General features: G+C 38.7%; 1 protein-coding gene across 1 annotated transcript in view; it reads left to right on the top strand.

The window, feature by feature from the left end:
• The window catches only part of PIEZO2 (piezo type mechanosensitive ion channel component 2), a gene marked incomplete at both ends in the record, with an annotated part of 302122 nt that overhangs the window by 168107 nt on the left and 118847 nt on the right, over window positions 1–15168 (top strand). The window contains 2 exons of the mRNA XM_080364144.1: window positions 10487–10697; window positions 13292–13505. Of these exons, the coding sequence (XP_080220270.1) occupies window positions 10487–10697; window positions 13292–13505 (425 nt within the window). The remainder of the gene's footprint in view (window positions 1–10486; window positions 10698–13291; window positions 13506–15168) is intronic.

Genomic DNA, 15168 nt, shown 5'->3' with positions numbered 1-15168 from the left:
TAATATTGTAAGTGATGGGGGAGGAAAATCCTTCTGAGATTGCACAACTTAAACTTTAGAAGAGGTGTTGATCTTAACTGAAATATATAGTTGTAGTCTTCAATGCATCTTCTCCCACAGCACTTGTTGCTTTGTCCATTTGAACTTGTTTCTCATCCATGCTCTTCCAGAAAGCAAACAGGACCACCGCTTGATCCTGGAGTCTCTACTGCTCCTCTTTTCTGCAGAAGGCGGGGATTTGTTTGGCATCTTAAAAAACAAAAAGAAACAAACAAAACAACAACAACAACAAAGAGGCAATTGTTTTAAAATAAATTAATGTTTGGGTAGAATGTGAGGAGAGCTTGGCTTTGAGTCAAGATACTGGACTGGAGTCAGGAGGAGCAGCATGGTTCTCACTTTGGCCACAAACTTGATATGTGTCCTCAATCCTATTACTTCATCTGTCTCTCAGTTTCTGTGTCCCTTAGCAAATACAAACAGTAATAATACTCACTTTCTTAGCTTTATCTACACCTGCATTGGGCACAAAGCGCATCAAGAGCTGTTTTCTGGTCCAGGTCTCCAAGCGTGACTACCATATATACAGGACAGAATAAAAAGGATGTGAAAGCTATACATGTCCAATGTCTTGTCCAAGGACGTACTAATCTGGAAACTACCCATTTAGACCAGTACCCTCATCTTGAAAGTAGCTGTGACTTACTGGATAAGGACAATAATGAAGTAAGGGAATATCCTTTTTCCGCACCTTCAACATTACAACTTATGCTGATCTCTCCTAGTGAGAGACTGGCTTTAGTCCTAAAACATGTGGTTACAAATCCCTTCCAAAAAATGTTGTTGTTAATTATAGCTACTCTGTATAATCTTGTTAAACATATAATTATCCAGACCCTTTTAAAACCTCATTAATTTCTTGGCTTCAGTGGCATCATGAAGCAAGGACTTCCACAATTTAATAAGTGCTCTCTGATTTTATTTTAAATTTAACACCCTTTAATTTTATGGAAGGTCCCTTGTATTACATGTTATAAAAGTGAGTGAGATGGTATAAGGGAAATCAAATGTATTTATTATCTTACATATTTATCCTTTTAGAGGTAAGCAATCCCTGTTCTTCTTTTTCAATTTACTTTTGTCATTTTCATTTTTTTCTGAACCAGCTGTAGTTCTACAGTATTCTCTTGAGCTACAGGGAATATCAATGCCTCAGCATTTCAGGCAAGCTCCTTTGAGCTGTTTACTATGTGCCCGTGAGCCTGTCTAGATAAACATCCGATTTTTCTTAAAGCCTGTGATGGGTATATTTTTCTGAAGATGATTTATTATATTATATTCTCATAATTTGATTTTATTTTACCAGTATAAAACAATCACCTTAGTTCTCACTGACATGGGACCCTTTGACCCTGATTTTTCTCAACATCATCTTCCCATACGCAACTTCTCATGCAATATTTGCTTCTCTTCAGAGATGGCAAATGATGGCTATTGTGGGAAACACTACAGGTGATAAAGAGGGAAAAATAACTTCCTAGAGAGGCTTGGAACTTCTTTGCTTCTTTTAGCTTCCTGATGACACCTCTATTATTCCTCTTCTTTATTCTTCTCATTGTCATCTCTATTTGACAGAGTGTTGGCTTATTTTTTCTAGTTGGTTATAAATATTTCTTTGGTTTTGATTTCTGGAGGACTGGTCCAAACTCACTTGGTCTTAGTGTGCTTTGCATATGGTGTAAGTAGGATGTAATATCTTGTTTCTGTGGGCGATGTTTGTAATGGTGAAGTTTGCCAGACCTTACCCAGCTGCCTCCCTCAGCAACAATTCTAATGCATCTCATCTTAACAAGGGTCAAAAGTTTACAAGTTACATTAGCTTCTTGGTTTGATGCACGTGTCTTTGGATAGGTCTTAACACAAATAGGTAATTATGCTACAGCAGTGCCTCAGCTACATAATGTTTCATAGTGCAACACATTACATATTACCAAATGCTGTTTGGCTGTTCAGCATGAAACTTTAGTGTGCACCTGTCCTGTTTTGGTCAGAAACATGACGTGATGAAATTCTTCCTGTGACACCTCTTGGCTGGGTTTACTGGTTTGCTTTCCTAACAGTCCTCAATTCCAGATTTTGAGATACAGAGGTGTTAACCAGGAGATGAAAATCTTTGGATGCTATTGCCTTTGGACAGACTAAGTGATGAATAACTCTTGGGTCACAGAATTCAGTCTGCTGCTGTTGCAGGAAGCTGTATCACACAATTCCCTCTGGAAGGTGGGAAGCACCCTCTTGAAAAGAGTGCAATCTTTATTCATCCCATTGGTCCTGACAGGATCCTGTTCTGTAATTTTGCTTTTCTGGTGGTTAGAAAATGTCTAATTTAGATCGTACATGTATTCATAACCCTTTTTAGTTCTTCTGCTCTTTTGCTTCAGTATACTGTTTCTGTCTTTAGCATTTATTTGTTTGATATTTTGGGATGGAAAAAACCCCATATTTCCTTAAAGTTTGTTCTGCAAGATGGAAGAAGTCATTTTGGATCCTCTTGTAGATTAGATGTCCTGTTCTCCTGTTCATCCCAGTATCTGTGTTTCTTCAGAGTGGTGCTGGAGAAGTACCCAAACCACTTCTGTATGAGCTGAGGCAATACTGCAAATAACTACAGCACCATAGTTGGGTTATTTACTGCCCTACTTAGCAAGATGGATAATGGTATAATGTATATATCTCTTGCTCAAGGAATTACTCCATACATATAGGTGCTGAGCTGCTCCACATACCTGCAATAGCTCATTTAGAGTTTGTACTGAATTGTGCCTTGTAGTCATAACCCAACTCTTCCTATTTCCTTTTCACTAAAAAACGTGTTTAATCATCTCAGGCCAAACCACCAAACTCTGCCTGTGAGTTCTTCTCTCTTTTACATTTGACTTGTATTCCTGACAGCTTTTTGTAGTCAAGATGTGAAACTGTATTTCCATGCAAGCCAAGTGAGTCTTTTGCTGAAATCGCTTGATGTTTGCTCAGGTGCAGTAGGTACATTGGGAAGTGAAATAATCTTTGGCCCTCTCAGTACAATATCTATTGTATTTGTGATTTAATGAGTTGCCTTCCTGTTATCCTGCTGCAGAACTGTCCTTGTCCTTATTCATTTTTTATTTTTCATTTCCTCTGAATCTCTGAATGCATCTGTCCTTAGGTGCTTCCAGTAAATAGCTGGTAATGAATGACTCTTTCCTACAGGAAGTTTTACTATGGAAGCAAATGTCATTCATTACTATCAAACACTGCAAACACACTGAAAGTTATTTCTGATGGTACGTGGCTGATGAATTCATCTTATACTGTGTAGACATTCAACCCAAGCTTTAGCACGCTTCAGATCTATCAGTGATAAAATTTTTCATTAAGATCTATAGGACTCACTTTAGGATTTTTCTTTTCAGTGGTTGAGTTTTGTAGCATAAATTCTAACATACTGTTTCAATTCTAAAATGCCTTCATCCCATTGATGTCACATTTACCAAAATGTTCTTTGCAATTGTCTCACACTTGATGAGTTCAGCTCATTTAGCAGGGCGCCCCCTTGGAGCCACCCAGTGCCTGAGAGCGTGGATTCTGAGCTCTGAGAGTAATTTTGTTTTTCCATCCTGGCTTGGAGCCTGCAGCTCTCCTTCCACATGCACCCCCTGTGCATGTCTGGAGTGGTGTTCCCCTTGGGCTTTATGTGGACCCACCTGAGCAGCCTTTAAGCACCACATGTATCTCAAGCAAGATGACCTTAAAATAGATATTTTGCTAGGCAATCCCATTTCTGTAGAGCTCAAGTAGAATGACGTGTGAATTGTTGGTGTGGAAGTGTTCTGTATCTCTTCTATGTCAGAAGCAGCAGGGAAATCCACTCCTCACATGCTGACACTTTCAGAAGAACTGTGGAGTTCTTCAGCTTCTTGCAAAACTGGAAATTCAATAAATGATTACTTTAATGTGGTTTAGTATTGACTGCAGGTTAAAACTACAGTCATTTACATCCCATTAAGGGCTCGCAGTTCCTTTGATGGTAAAACAAGTAGCAGTTAAATTTCTTTTCCAGCTTTTATACTCAGAGCTGAGTCTGTCTAAAGAATATTGTGTTATCTTGATTAGTTTTTCTATATGCATTTTTGTGGTATGTGCTATTCCTAAAGGCAGATAGGTCATGAATTCTTCCTTCCCCTGTAAGTGTCTCATTTCTAAATATAAACATTACAGATTTTTTTTTTTTTTTTTTTTTTTTTTTTGGGAGGGAGGGGGTGGGAGAGGGAGGTGGCAGTGGAAAAAGCTTTTTGAGCAAGCTTGAAAAAAGGAACTCAGTCATGTCATGGTATGTCCCTTCTAGGTTGAATGCACCAGCTTAGGCATTATGGAAGAAATTGAGATAAACCAATGCAATGGTAGAGAGAAGATCTATTTCTATAGTTCTGCTGGCACTAATATGGTTGAATCAAATAGCTTGTCTCAGATGATTGCTAAACCTAACTGTTCAACATAAGCATTAAGGTTTTTAAAATGAAACAGAAGTCTAGAGATTTGGACATGGTAACAGCTTGAACATACTTATTAAATATGTCTAATAAATTACATCTGTGCTACCCTATCACAGGTATGGAATAAAAATACGATCTCTAATTAAAGGTAAACAGATAGGTATAGGAAGTGATTTCTTAATTCTCTGCCAAAGAGAGAATCATGGTTTTACAGTAACAGTGCCAGCAGGAGGCCAAGAGTGCGTGCCTCAGGGCCTGCAAACTGCAGGGCAGCATGGAGACCCTCCAGCCCTCTTTAAATAAACTGGCCTGGGTACCAGGAGCAAGGGAGTCTGTGCAGAACTCTGGGGTGCTACAGCTACAGTGATTTCTGTGGAGCTTGACTAAAATTTCCAGAAGAAGGTCAGTCTACGCAGTCTGCATTGTGGCTTGCTCATTGTCATCTCCTGACCAAGTGGGCTCACCTATATTCCCTGCAAATCAAACCAGGCATCTTCAAGCTAATCTAGATCTTGAAAGCACTTCTCTGGTATCTCCAGCAATGTACAGCTCTGCCCTCATGTCGAACCTGTGTCCCTGGTTTCTATTTGGGTGAGGCTGCTGTGGGAGCAGGTTCCGGGGAGGAGCAGGCTCTGGGAAGCGGCTGTGTGCTGGGGTGAGCCCTGTAGCCCCACTGACAATTCAGAGGCAACAAGAACGTGTTTAAATCACTGAGCTCACGCATTGCCCCTCAGGAGGTTGTTTCAGGCTCTCCCTCGCAGAGGTACTTCGCAGAGCATAACTGCAGGTTGCCTTGGGAGCAACCGAATTGCTGGCTGCATTTCTGCCACCTGCAATCCAGACCCTTGGAAAATGAAAAGTGTCATCTTGACATTAAGTTTAATGATGAGGCTCATCACTTCGTCTCTATGACTTTTGAAATTTCCACATAATACATAGATAAATTGATAGATTGATAAATTGAGCTGACACAGCAGGATCCATTTAACCTTTGTTAAAAATTCCAGAAGCAACATGTTAGAAACAGTTGGTGAACTTTACGTAACTGCATATTTTTCTCAGGGTTATTTTTCATTTTCTCACTCCTTTCTGTTTGTTTCTTGGTTATGGCTGGAAGGAAATGTCAAAATACTGCAAAAGAGGCAATTTGTACAGCATTTATGAGCCAACTGGAAGGAGGAAGCACCTGAAATCTCATGAGAACATGTTTTTGTGAGCTTAGCAGTATACACTTGAGAGATCCCAGTAATTAATGAAATGCATTCACAGGGGTGGGTGTTGTGTCCATTCTGAGACTTGTATATCATTAGTTGTAACAATTCTGGTTAGTTAAATGTTGTTGCTCTCATTATTTGAATTTTTGAAGAGTTTCATTCATGTCCTCTCTAGAATCGAAAACTCAATAAATGAGCACATTGGTGTTTACAGACACAATACCATTAAATGTAGGTACAAAGCAAGGAGTGTTCTGAAGCAAGAATAGATTTTTGGTTGGAGTTAAAGCTTCCTGTTAGTAAATGCATAGCGGGGACTAGAGGATATCTTTGTGTAGTACTGTTTATACTGTACCAGATGAAACATTTAAAAGTTGGATGTTAGTAAAGCAGCCCTCAAAGTAGCTAATGGACATTCTGGCCCTGGCCACAATAGTAGCTGCCATAGCTGCCACAGAGGCTGTACTGTTTCCTTGCCTGTTCTCTGTCTCCATTTGGCAGTTTAAAAAAGTGTTGTACAATAAATACTCCCGAGACTTCCACACGATTACTGAAAAACCTAAACTGCATTTAGTTTGTTTATAAAAAGTCCTGAGGCCCTGCTCTGCAGAGCAAAGGTCGTGGAAACATATGTTTATAGCTTCACAAATGCTCTATACTCCTTGAACGGAGGAATTTATTTGATTTAATCAGCATCCACAGGGATCCTGTAATTGCATAATAAGTCATTTATTATGGGAGTAAAAGTATTTTTCTAACTGTAGCCTATGTAGCATGGGTTTGTAGCTTTAGACTAATCCACATAGTAAAAAGAGCTTTGCAAAACAGTCTGACTGGAGTAATGGTGTTCCATGATGAGCGCGTACTTGCAAGGCTATTCAATCAGCAGAAAGTGTTAAAACAACAGGCACATTATCACCATGTTGGATGTAAGAACTGTTCACTGTTTGCCTGCCTTCAGCAATTTGAAGTGCTCAATGTGAGAAACTGGAAAGCCGTCCAGATAATCCAGTTGGTGGGTGATGAATATGAGTGGGGGAATCCAAAGTTTGTCTTTTCTACTTACACTGGAAGGTGGCCTTTCAGCTACTACAGGACAGGAACATGGCATTTCAGCCACTTGACTACAACTTGGATACTGAATTAAAAACAGGTGTATTTGTATACAAAATTCTCATAGTCTCTCTACTCAAATAATCATTGACTGGGTCATGAATGACACTACTGGGAGGTAGATGGAATAAGGCGAAGGCTAAGGACTAAGGCTTCATCCTTAAAAGCTCTTGGAGATAGAGGAGTGAAAGATGTGGAAATGAACCCACCTCTTCCAGGGGCATGCTGGTGCAAGCCCTGGTCTCTGAAACCAGGCAATCCTTGTGCAGCCATATCATGGATAATTCAGGCTGTGCTGAAAAGTTGCAAAACAGTTTGTATCTGTTCTGGAAAAGCTCCTGAGACTGCAGTTTATGGTTGTTGATGATGATCAAGTGTTCCTATTTGCTAGTTTGTCTTAAACCTAGAACAGCTATTGAAGAGCCCCAACTCCAAACAGAGTTTTAGAAGGAAAACTGGAAATCAGTTTGGTGTTTGCTGAGGCTCAGAACACTGAGGCTTTCTTTCCAACAGATGATGACCTCAGTAACACTGTAAATAGGTTGTTCTGCACTTCCCGTGTTTGTGAGTTCCTATTTTTTTTTGTAGAACTTGGAATTCATATTTTCATATCTAAATAAAAGTGGAAACAGAAGGAAAGTTAACTTACTTGGTTTTGCTTTTAGCTATGCTTGAAGTGTGTAAGCCTCAGTCCATGGAAATTTTGGACCATCACCTCCTTCTCAGCCGTATCCTGGTCCAGTGAAATACCATCTTTCCTATGCTTCTCCCTGTGCATGCTGTGTCATACATGCCAATACTAGATTATTAATACTGGACTGTTGAGATAAAATGTAGCCTGAAGGTCTTTCAGATCGATGAAGCAGGAGTGACTAACCTGGTCAAGTTAAAAAATTATGGTCCTGGTTGTCATGGTAGGATAATCCAAAGACGCATTTTGTGGAGATTAAGGTGTGAAATTAGGCATTTGGAATCTGAGCTGAGGGACGCAGGTAGGGGGAAGAGACAGAAAAGGACATCAAGTCCCACCTTTCACTGGGCTGTTTTTATGTGATTTTCTTCTGTGTCCTCTTTTTTGTTTTCTTGTTAGAAGGTATTGTGTCTTTTATTCCAATTTATACTTAAAAATATTTTCATTTTGTTCATTTTTCCCTCAAGAACATTTTCTGCATCTATGTGGGTACCATTTTATTATTTTCTTTTGTGACTCTTCAGATTTTTATTTCCTGCTACTGTGCTTGTATAATTAAGTGCTATCACAGCCATTTAGATAGAACTCCCATTGAGCTTAAGCTGTAATAAATGTATGAATCCTGCCTTCATGTTCAGCGTAGATTCATGGTATTCATAGAGATATGAGTCCTGACTATCTCCCATGGAATAATTTATTTATTTTGAAATTATTCCCATACCTTTTCCTAAGTGTTTCCATGTTTTAGGGCATATTGTCTTCAGCAAATTGAAAGCACTAGCTGAAGAAACAAGGGTCTCCTTCACACAGACCCATGTATAGTAGGCGTGCCATTTCATAGCCTTTAAACATCCAGCTGTCTCATTCTCTTTCATTTGGGATATGAACACTATTGAAGGTTTCACTGTTCACTGGTCATAGTAAGCTCAAGGCACAGAGCACTAAATCCAGTCCAGGAGGATCAGGATCAGGCCCAACAGGACTAGGTGAGGAGCAGGTTCATCCAGTAATTACAGCACAAACAGAAGTGATCGTAACTTTTGACATTTGTATGGCTTTTTCACTGAAACAGCTGTGGCAGAGGTAAGAACATAACATAACATAACATAACATAACATAACGTAACGTAACGTAACATAACATAACATAACATAACATACATAATTGTTTCTGAATATTTAAGTAGCTCCTGTTTAGATAGGAGCTGAGATACGAGCAGCAGTGATGAACAGACAGAATGCCTCTTTGTGCTGCGTGGCTTGAAATGTGATGACTGCATGCTTGGGCTGCCATCTCCTCTCTGTTATTTTGCATAAGAATCTAAAAAATCCTGTGTTGGGAGCTGTGTAAGTGAATGGTGACAATAAGAAAGCAATTGAAATGCTAGTATACTGTTGTTTATAATGGGTACAGCTAGTGAAACAGACGGATATGTCCAAGAGAAAGGTAGATTTCCCAAATCAGCCCTACTGTATCTGATAAGTATTTAATTGTCTGTAGAATAGATACTCTTGAGAATAATCAGGCCTTTTATGGGAATTCACAGCACTGTTAATGCTCCAAAGTAAGAGGAGAAAGTTGGCACCAGGCTTAGAGGTGAAATGAAGGAGTCCACAGGGACTTCTGTTCTTTTGGGAATCCACATAACAAAATGGTACTGAAGAATTTGGTTAAGTAGGCTGAGAGTTCAGCTGTTCCTACTGCAATCTTATCTGTTGATGTGGAATTTTTTGCTGCCAAAGGTCACCAATAAATATAAAACTGCTTTTCTGATGAAAAATACCAATAGTCTCTTACTTTCACATGCAGAAATACTGCTTGATCAGAACTAATGTTAGCTAACACAAGTTCAGATTAGTGCCAGAGAAACTATGCTGTATTGCACCAAGAGAGAACCTGGCTCCAAACTATTACTTTTTTGTTTGTTTTTTGTTTTTAATACATCCCTACATGTCTTTGAATGACTAATTTTTCCATAAATTGTATCTCTGGGTGGGCTTCCTGCTGATCCTGCAGATTCTCACTGTTGGTTGAAGATTTGGTGTGCATCACTCAATAGCTGTGTATGTCTTCTGGTCTCCAAGCTACAATGGAGACTTGATGGTGAAGGCAACTGCCAATTCCTAACAAACTTCTCAAGTATGAGGGGCTTTTACACATTTCTTTCTCTTTTTTTCCATTGTGTAGTTCTAAGCCACTGGTCTCATTTCCCCCACTAAATTGTTGCAGATCACTCAAGCTTTCACTGTTTCTCTCTTGCTTTCTTTTTCTCGTTTGTTTTCACCATCAGATGATTTTGTCATTTCTCATTCTCTCCTCGAGCCTCTGCTTAGTGTATTTTTTTCTCTCCGAAACTGCCCTTCAGTCACCAGTGAACTATCTGTCCATTTATTTCAGCCCTTGTTGCCTAGTCTGACATCACCCCTACTCACCCTATTCTAGATTTTGCATTTAAAATCTGAGAAAGGTTTCACGGGGAAGGGTTTGCAAAGTGAGATTGTTGAGGAACATCAACCAGGAAGGCACTTGTGCTTAGTGACTGGAGCTTATACCTGAAGCCATTGAATGAAAGAGGAGTTTAACAGAGCGTAGATAGCAAGGTGGACGAATGCTGAGCAAACCAAACCAAATTCCATATAAAAATGAACAAGCAGCCTGTTGTGCGGATGTAGGAGGACTGAAGTCTTTCTCAGAGACAACTCTTAACATCCTTTTTTCTTGAGACGGTTCTGAAGTGGGAGCCATCAATGTACAACTATAGCTTTAGCACATCTTTCATAACTCTCTTATTACTTGCACATAGTCAAAGATGATAAGAAAACTTTAATTTTAAATAATACAGACGTGGTTTTTAATTTCAAATTCCTTTGTGCCTCTGTCTCTCTCTTTTGCATTCTCTTTTTTTTTTATTATTATTTTTTTCCCTTCCTCTTTAGGCTCTAAGAGGCAAGTTAGAGCCAGATGATGCTTTGATATATGAAGAAGATCTGGATGATGAAGACTGTGGTGAAGCAGAATTTGAGGAAACCATGAAATTGAAACTGCTGCGGAGAATCGCCTCTCTAGCATCCAGACTGAGGGAGTTTATTGGCAACATGATAATCACCACTGGAAAAGTTGTTGTTACAATTTTACTTGGTTCAGCAGGTTGGTGCATTTGAAAAATTTCCTCCAGAGCCCATTAGATTATGCGCTTAACAAATGAGTTTTCAGCGCTTTGGCACCTGCAGGAATAACAACGGAAATTTTTAAGGGAAAAGAAATTGCTGCTGATTTTATTTAAATTAACTTTTTGGCAGGCCTTGGAATATGCTGAGTTGCTTAATTTTTTTTTTTTTACTAATACTGTGTGGCCTATCATTCTGTGTATGACTTTCACAGTTGCTGTTATAAACAAATGGTAAATCGTTGCATATTATAAGTGGCTGTATATTATATATATATAATTATGTGAATTCATAGATTTAAAAAAAAAGAAAAAACTGGAAAGATTAATAGGTTGACCATGTAGTGTGTAAAAACAGTGACAAGCAGGCTTCATGTAGGGTTTTGATGTGGTTGGTAGAAGTAGCTGTTTTGATATGATATAGCCAACTCTTTTATATGACATTTGATTTAGTACCACATAATCAGCTACAGCCAGAATAGAAGTGTACTAAATCACTGTAGGTTACAACTAATGTATTCAAAATTGGATCATGCAATTGTAAATTAGTGTTTATCTGCCTACTCACATGTTTGAATGGAGTCCTTATGTATGAATTATAAGTACAAGCGTAAATATAATGATCATATACTAGTATATGAAGTGTAAAACAATAGTACAAAAAATGTTTGATAAGGAATGACAAGGACTGGTCAGGTGTGGCCTTTTTAGTAAGGCCTTTCAGTAAGGTATGATTATCTGACAGCCTTCCATGTAGCCAGATGCAAAGTAATGAGTCTAAAAAAGGGAAAAAAACAGGTTATGTGGATCACCATGGGGCCTGACATCAGGGAAGAGATGCCATTAAAAAACAGCCAACCAACCAAACAGAACAACCTGATGCCATTCTGAAGTTGCATGGGTGAACATCCCCCAGGAGAGATGAAGCGGAAGGATCACACAACACTATTCAGAGGAGAGTTACAAAAAGGGCTTGAGGTCTGGGAAGCCTGTAGTTCAGACAGAGACCTTGAGCTTAATTAGTTAAATACTTACTTACTTACTGTGCCAAGAAAAAAAATATATATGAATGGTGATTTGACTGCAGCCTTAAAGTACTGATAAAGGTAGAAAGTACCTCCATTTTTTTAACAGACATCTCATCTAGTAGAAATTATAAGCCAATAGTTAAGTGATAAACTTAGGCAATTTCAGACCAGAAATAGATTTTGAATTTTTCACAGCCAGAGTAAATTACCATAATGAACAACTTATTTATGGACATAGTGGAGTCTCCTTCTCCTAAACTGTTCAAATAAAGACAAAGTATTTCTTTGAAAGAAGAAAATAAGTAGTTACAGACTTGAAGAAGAAATTGCTGGGTAAAGTTTTACAGCCCCTGTCATGAAGGCAGTCAGAATTGATGATCCCTGTGGACCTGTCATGCTTTTGAACCTCTGAGCCTGTGGAAACGCCAGCAAGTTACACGCTGGGGCAGAGACAAGGCACTCCAGGCTTGAGACTTAGTCTGAAGTACAATGTGAAAGGACTTGATGGTGAAATTCAGGCAAAATGACCGTGGATAAGAGTCCTTACAACACCTGGATTCAATCCAACTGGGGACCGACCCCTGGAGTGCTGCCCCCCAAAATCACCGCAAGCCAGCACTTCGCAAGGTGTAGGTTCTCCTGCTGGAGTGGCCAGCCTGACTGCAGGGCCAGTGTCCATAGTGGAACCACGGGTCTTCTAGAGTCTGCACATCTGTCCTGGGGAGTTGAGGCAGGAGTCCCTGTTGCTTTGGTCCTGTTACTTTAGACACTCCACTGGACTGCCGTGCGGCATGTAAGCTCTCTTATGTTATTTTCTCATGATTGTCACTCTTGGACATGTCTCTTTCCTGCTTCCTCACTTATTTTGTAGACCACTTGCAGAACATCGGGTCTCTTTCACCAGTTAGACATTTTAATAAGTGAAATACTCTGCTGCCTTTGCAAGCACAAAAACTATATATGTATGTAAGACAGCAGAGTCATTGTCATAGATAAATTACAAGTTGCTAAGAGTTAAAAAATATCAGACATTTACTGAATATTCGCTAGATTTTGTCTTGATCTTTTATTTTCAATATATACATCAGGGTGGGTCTCTTTGCTTTTAATAGCTCAAGATATCTCAACATTTATATGAGAAGGCTTTTCACTGTTCACCCATTTGTGCCATTTTAGCATCTTGTATTTAAAATTCATTTTGAAGTCTGACACACTAGTGCTCTCAGGCACTATTGGCTGGCCTGGCAGCCATGCTTCTGATTTTCTCTGTGCTGTGAAGCATCTTTACAAAGAGAAGATTTCATCTCAGAGGAAGGTCTGGAGAGAGGTTGTGTACTAAGTGCTAAGGTATGGCAAAAGCGAATTGAACAAAAACAAAAATCTTTTTCTTCTAGTCTCAAAGCTAATAGTCTTAAGAGCTAATTGTAATAATTAGCATGAACACTAATGGGATTAAATTGTTTGATACACTTCTTGTCAGACTTAAGTTTTAACAAATGCTGGTATTTCCCACACTTTTCCAGCCCTCCATGTTTTTGTCTTTACAGGTATGATGGTGCCATCTTTGACATCAGCTGTGTATTTCTTTGTATTTTTGGGCCTGTGCACATGGTGGTCCTGTTGCCAAGCATTTGATCCGCTGATATTCAGCTGTTTGTGTCTATTTATGGCTATATTCAGTGCAGGGCACTTGATTGGACTTTATCTGTACCAGCTACAGTTCTTCCAGGAGGTCATTCCACCAAAAGATTTCTACGCCAGGTGAGCGAAATTCCTTTCCTGTTCAGTTGTGGGCGTAGGATGCAATGCTCTTTTATCACATGTTGTTGCAAATGCTTTTTCACATAATGCTTTGACAAATTTTATGCGTAACTTCATGTTCAGTCTTGGAAGAGTTGAAGGATTTCAGACTGAATGTTTTTGGATGATAGAGTGAAGTCCCACCTAGGCAATCGTATGCAGAGAGCTGGGACAAGTTAGGAGGGGAAACTGACTTTTCTTTTGGACAGAGTGATACTCAGATATGAATGAGAATGATTTGGCTAAGACAGGAGATAAGAGAAATCAGCGGCAGCATTGAGGCAAAGGCAGTGTACACGTGCATAATTCTGGTAGAGGAAAATAAATGCTCTGAGGTCTGATGTCATAGTGTCTTAACTAGGGTGAAATGAATGTGCGGTGCCAGCTCTGTGTGTAGGGACTGAGGGCTGCTGTGGTACTTCACCTGCTGTGTTAGTACAAAAATTCTCGGTGGTCATGCAGAATGTGCTAGTCTTATGTTCCTATTGACAGCTACATCACTTAAGGCAAAAAGCAGCATTTCTACTCACTGCTGCAATAAATATTGATTGGATGTGATTTCACTGACTCTGTAATTTTTTTTTACATGCTTTTATACTGTAATCTAAAATAAGACTAAGTGATGGGAGTAATGGGTGTATTTTATTCATTACTGGTTTTGTTTTTTTTTTTTTCCTGCTAGATTACTACTTTTATTTCTGCTGAATTATGATTACAAATTGTTTTCATAGTATGTGGTTTTGGTGCCATGGCAATCCTTACATTAAATGAAATGCAAACCTTAACTTTATTTCTAGTAAGCCTATTTTTCCTTTTAAGTATTATGAGTTGAACGTAAAAGGGTATTAGATGTACTGGGGAGAAACAATTAGTTATTTATATCTCGATGCACTTCCTTGAAAACAGTAAAAAAATGAGCTGCTTAGCTACAGTAGCTGGTTCTTTAATACTTATTTTGACTTTTTTTTTTTTTTTTTTTTTTTTTTAGTACAGGTTAATAGATGTGTGTTTTGTAATGTTGGAATTGCTAACTTGAGGAGGCTGATTGGAGGGGCATAACGTTACCTGAAAGACAGGAAAAGATCTGCTTTGTTTATGTTCTTTTGTGCCACCTAGAGGTGAATGGATGATTTCTACTACCAAGTAGCTAAAATGTTCACAACTTCCCTAAAACCTTTATATTACTCTCTCCATATATTAAGAAATAACACATGGCTTCAAAATTCTCAACTATTTGGCTATGAGGATATAATCTCACAATGTTTTACCACCGGACAGCAATAACATTTTCTCAAGGAGAGGAAATATGTATTTCATACCATTTTGCTAGAATACATTAAACTCTCTTCATCCTGTGTGGCCTCATCTAGGTGTTCCTGCTCCGGCAGGGGGATTGGACTAGGTGATCTTTTGAGGTCCCATCCAATCCCTAACATTCTGTGATTCTGTAATATGCATAATTTGTAGAAGTATCTTTTTTCTTTTTAGCATTTTATTATTAATTCTAAAACACTTTAATTTTTATTTACTTTGATTAATTTAGTTTCAAACATATTTTCTGCATTTAGTTATGTTTTGGCAAATTATGTGTAATTCTACGTTTTATGATAAAATTTCGTTCAGT

This window comes from Nesoenas mayeri (assembly GCF_963082525.1).
Source record: "Nesoenas mayeri genome assembly, chromosome: 2".
In the NCBI taxonomy this organism is placed as follows: domain Eukaryota; kingdom Metazoa; phylum Chordata; class Aves; order Columbiformes; family Columbidae; genus Nesoenas; species Nesoenas mayeri.
Note: the sequence above shows the minus strand (reverse complement) of the source record. Positions and strands in the feature narration are given on the sequence as shown.